The 4,933-nt window shown below is 31.4% G+C and overlaps 1 protein-coding gene across 1 annotated transcript in view; it reads right to left on the bottom strand.

The window, feature by feature from the left end:
* Nucleotides 1-4,933, bottom strand: part of LOC111695227 (uncharacterized) — a 15,942-nt gene that overhangs the window by 6,422 nt on the left and 4,587 nt on the right. The window contains exons 4-5 of the mRNA XM_023464454.1: nt 2,947-3,110; nt 289-351 (exon numbers count right to left, since the gene is read on the bottom strand). Of these exons, the coding sequence (XP_023320222.1) occupies nt 289-351; nt 2,947-3,110 (227 nt within the window). The remainder of the gene's footprint in view (nt 1-288; nt 352-2,946; nt 3,111-4,933) is intronic.

Genomic DNA, 4,933 nt, shown 5'->3' with positions numbered 1-4,933 from the left:
CAGGATCAGAATTTGAATATTTTCTGCCAGGATCAGAATTTGAATATTTTCTGCCAGGATCAGAATTTGAATATTTTCTGTCTGGATCAGAATTTGAATATTTTCTGTCTGGATCAGAATTTGAATATTTTCTGCCAGGATCAGAATTTGAATATTATCTGTCATGATCAGAATTTGAATATTTTCTGTCAGGATCAGAATTTGAATATTTTCTGAATATAGGCCAAAAACCTAATCAACATAATGTTCCTCACCATATCTGGAACCCTCTGTATTTACCAAATTTACCTGATAACCAACCAGAAATATGCTACTGCAGCAGCCAACATTAAAGGTATAAACCCCAAACATCTGGAAAAATTTTAATATTTAAAATAGAGATATTAGAAGGGAGTGTTATCGTAGGTCTAATTCAGGCTTAATTAAGTTCAATAAACTTATTCATTTCATAATAGAATTGGAATCAATGAGAAGAAATTGAGTTTTTGACACACACTCTGATTTTCTTATCCCCATTTCTTTGCAGCCCTTAGTTATTTCAAACTATCAAATTCAAATAATCTAAGATTTAAATATAAAAGATTTACACCATCAAATTCCAAAGATATAGTGACTAAAGACAATTTGAGTTTCTGACAATTTGAGTTTGTGGTGATCTAAAATAAGCACAATCTGCAGCAAAATAGTAGATTTTGACGTTCACTGTGATCTAAAATAAGCACAATCTGCAGCAAAATATCAGATTTTGACGTGCACTGGGATTTAAAATAAATACAATCTGAAGCAAAATATCAGATTTTGACGTTCACTGTAATCTGAAATAAGGGCAATATCTGAAGCAAAATCTATCAGATTTTGACGTTCACTGTGATCTAAAATAAGCACAATCTGAAGCAAAATCTATGAGATTTTGACGTTCACTGTGATCTAAAATAAGCACAATCTGAAGCAAAATCTATCAGATTTTGACGTTCACTGTGATCTAAAATAAGGGCAATCTGAAGCAAAATCTATGAGATTTTAACCAAATAATCTTTTAAGATAGAAACAACAACAATTACGTTGCAGCTTTAAAATCTACAGATCCAGAGCTACAAAAAATAAGGTACCTGAGCATCTGATACTCGATAGTGTTGTTCATGTTTTGGTGAAGGATGGGGAGGGGGACCACGAACATACCGATAGCGAGGCAGAGCAGGAGAATAGTATTCAGGAGATACATTACTAACCAGGGAACCAGGAGCCATCTACTGCAACCAACACAAGCAACAACCTGGAGTAAATATATTCTTAAACTGGCAACCATATCTTGTAAAATGCAGTTTACAACTCTGTAATCGGCAATATAATATAAAGTTAAGATAAAAATGAGTTTAATTTTTACATTAATGATCGGTTTTAAGGGCGCCGTTGTGAATCGGACATGTCCCTCTTCAAATGGAAGGTACTTAAAATTACAGCAACAGTTCCTTTAAGTTTGATTATATTACAAGATCCCATTTACATCCTGGATCAATCTAGTTCTCTAGTTCTCTAGTTCTCTAGTTCTCTAGTTCTCTATTTCTCTAGTTCTCTAGTTCTCTAGTTCTCTATTTCTCTATTTCTTTAGTTATCTATTTCTCTAGTTCTCTAGTTCTCTAGTTCACTAGTTCTCTAGTTCTCTAGTTCTCTAGTTCTCTAGTTCTCTAGTTCTCTAGTTCTCTATAGTTTTCTAGTTCTCTATATAGTTCTTTAAGGAAAACTATTTATTTTTTAATTCTTCTATTTTTCTCTTTTTGTCTGTATGTTTGTTTGTTTGTGTCTACGATCATAGCTTAAAAACTTCTTGACCGATTTGCCACAAATATCTATTGGGTAAATCGTTAGACCCACTAGAATGATATTAGATTGATTTCAATTTTTTTTTAAATCTCCAGACAGCTGGGTTCCCAAGCTAGTTCATAAATGAACTAAATATGAATGTAATCTTATTCAGTGTTTATCAGACAATAATTTACAAAACAATATGCTTGCAGATATTTTATTGCTGACACATGGTACCCTTATCAGTTTATTGCATGCATTTTAAAATACTAAAGTTTCTATAAACTCTAGACTCGAGAGTTCCAAACCTAAATCTCCAACTATTTGTCTACTCTCTACACAACAACAAATTAAAACTTTTTTTCTTTCAGTACAACAGTTTCTTTAAAGTTTCAAGATCATACTTCAACAGTTTCTTCATAGTTTCAAGATCATACTTCAACAGTTTCTTTGTAGTTTCAAGTTAATATTTTAACAGTTTCTTCATAGTTTCAAGATCATGCTTCAACAGTTTCTTTCTAGTTTCAAGATCATACTTGAACAGTTCCTTTATAGTTTCAAGATCATACTTCAACAGTTTCTTCATAGTTTCAAGATCATATATCTGCAGCAAAATAGTAGATTTTGACGTTCACTGTGATCTAAAATAAGCACAATCTGCAGCAAAATAGTAGATTTTGACGTTCATTGTGAACTAAAATAAGCACAATCTGCAGCAAAATAGTAGATTTTGACGTTCACTGTGATCTAAAATAAGCACAATCTGCATCAAAATAGTAGATTTTGACGTTCAATGTGAACTGAAATAAGCACAATCTGCAGCAAAATAGTAGATTTTGACGTTCACTGTGATCTAAAATAAGCCCAATCTGCCTCAAAATATCAGATTTTGACGTTCACTATGATCTAAAATAAGCACAACCTGAAGCAAAATCTAACAGATTTTGACGTTCACTATGATCTAAAATAAGCACAATCTGAAGCAAAATCTATCAGATTTTGACGTTCACTGTGATCTAAAATAAGCACAATCTGAAGCAAAATCTATCAGATTTTAATCAAATAATTGTTTAAAATAAAAGCTACAACAAACACGTTACAGCTTTAAAAGCTATAGATCCAGAGCTACAAAAAATAAGGTACCTGAGCATCTGATACTCGATAGTGTTGTTCATGTTCTGGTGAAGGATGGGGAGAGGAACCACGAACATACCGATAGCGAGGCAGAGCAGGAGAATAGTATTCAGGAGATACATTACTAACCAGGGAACCAGGAGCCATCTACTGCAACCAACACAAGCAACAACCTGGAGTAAATATATTCTTAACCTGGCAACCACAACCCATAAAGCAACCATCTTGTAAAATCCAGTTTATAATTCTGTAATCAGCAATGTAATATCAAATTTAGCTAAAACGAGTTAGTTTTTACATTAATGATCGTATTCAAGGACGCCGTTGTAAATATTTCTCTATTTCTCTAGTTCTCTAGTTATCTAGTTCTCTAGTTCTCTAGTTCTCTAGTTCTCTAGTTCTCTAGTTCTCTAGTTCTCTAGTACTCTAGTTATCTAGTTCTCTAGTTATCTAGTTATCTAGTTCTCTAGTTCTCTAGTTATCGAGTTTTCTAGATCTCTAGTTCTCTAGTTCTCTAGTTATCTAGTTCTCTAGTTCTCTAGTTCTCTAGTTATCTAGTTCTCTAGTTTTCTAGTTCTCTAGTTCTCTAGTTCTCTAGTTCTCTAGTTCTCTAGTTCTCTAGTTATCTAGTTCTCTAGTTCTCTAGATATCTAGTTCTCTAGTTCTCTAGTTATCTAGTTCTCTAGTTCTCTAGTTCTCTAGTTATCTAGTTATCTAGTTCTCTAGTTCTCTAGTTATCTAGTTCTCTATATATAGTTCTTTAAGGAAAACTATTTATTTTTTAATTCTTCTATTTTTCTCTTTTTGTCTGTATGTTTGATTGTTTGTGAATGAGAATGATCTTAGATTGGTTTTAAATTATTTTTAAACCTCCAGACAACTAGGTTCCCAAGCTAGTTCATATATGAACTAAATATGAATGTAATCTTATTCAGTGTTTATCAGACAATAATTTACAAAACAATATGCTTGCAGATATTTTATTGCTGACACATGTTACCCTTATCAGTTTAATGCATGCATTTTAAAATACTAAAGTTTCTATAAACTCTAGACTCGAGAGTTCCAAACCTAAATCTCCAACTATTTGTCTACTCTCTACACAACAACAAATTAAAACTTTTTTCTTTTCGTTCAACAGTTTCTTTATAGTTTCAAGATCATACTTCAACAGTTTCTTTATAGTTTCAAGATCATACTTCAACAGTTTCTTTAAAGTTTCAAACTAATACTTCAACAGTTTCTTCATAGTTTCAAGATCATACTTCAACAGTTTCTTTATAGTTTCAAGATCATACTTCAACAGTTTCTTAATAGTTTCAAGATCATACTTGAACAGTTCCTTTATAGTTTCAAGATCATACTTCAACAGTTTTTTAATAGTTTCAAGATCATACTTGAACAGTTTCTTTATAGTTTCAAGGTCATACTTCAACAGTTTCTTCATAGTTTCAAGATCATACTTCAACAGTTTCTTTATAGTTTCAAGATCATATTCAACAGTTTCTTTATAGTTTCAAGATCATACTTCAAAAGTTTCTATGTAGTTTCAAGATCATACTTCAACAGTTTCTATATAGTTTCAAGATCATACTTCAACAGTTTCATAATAGTTTCAAGATCATACTTCAACAATTTCTATATAGTTTCAAGATCATACTTCAACAGTTTCTATATAGTTTCAAGATCATATTTCAACAGTTTCTTAATAGTTTCAAGATAATACTTGAACAGTTTCTTTATAGTTTCAAGATCATACTTCAACAGTTTCTTCATAGTTTCAAGATCATACTTTCTTTATAGTTTCAAGATCATACTTCAACAGTTTCTTCATAGTTTCAAGACCATACTTCAATAGTTTCTATATAGTTTCAAGATCAAACTTCAACAGTTTCTTTATAGTTTCAAGATCATACTTCAAAAGTTTCTTTAAAGTTTCAAACTAATACTTCAACAGTTTCTTCATAGTTTCAAGATCATACTTCAACAGTTTCTT

This window comes from Eurytemora carolleeae, unplaced genomic scaffold, assembly GCF_000591075.1.
Source record: "Eurytemora carolleeae unplaced genomic scaffold, Eaff_2.0 scaffold189, whole genome shotgun sequence".
NCBI lineage: Eukaryota > Metazoa > Arthropoda > Copepoda > Calanoida > Temoridae > Eurytemora > Eurytemora carolleeae.
The sequence above is the reverse complement of the archived record's forward strand: the minus strand, read 5'-3'. Positions and strand labels throughout refer to the sequence as shown.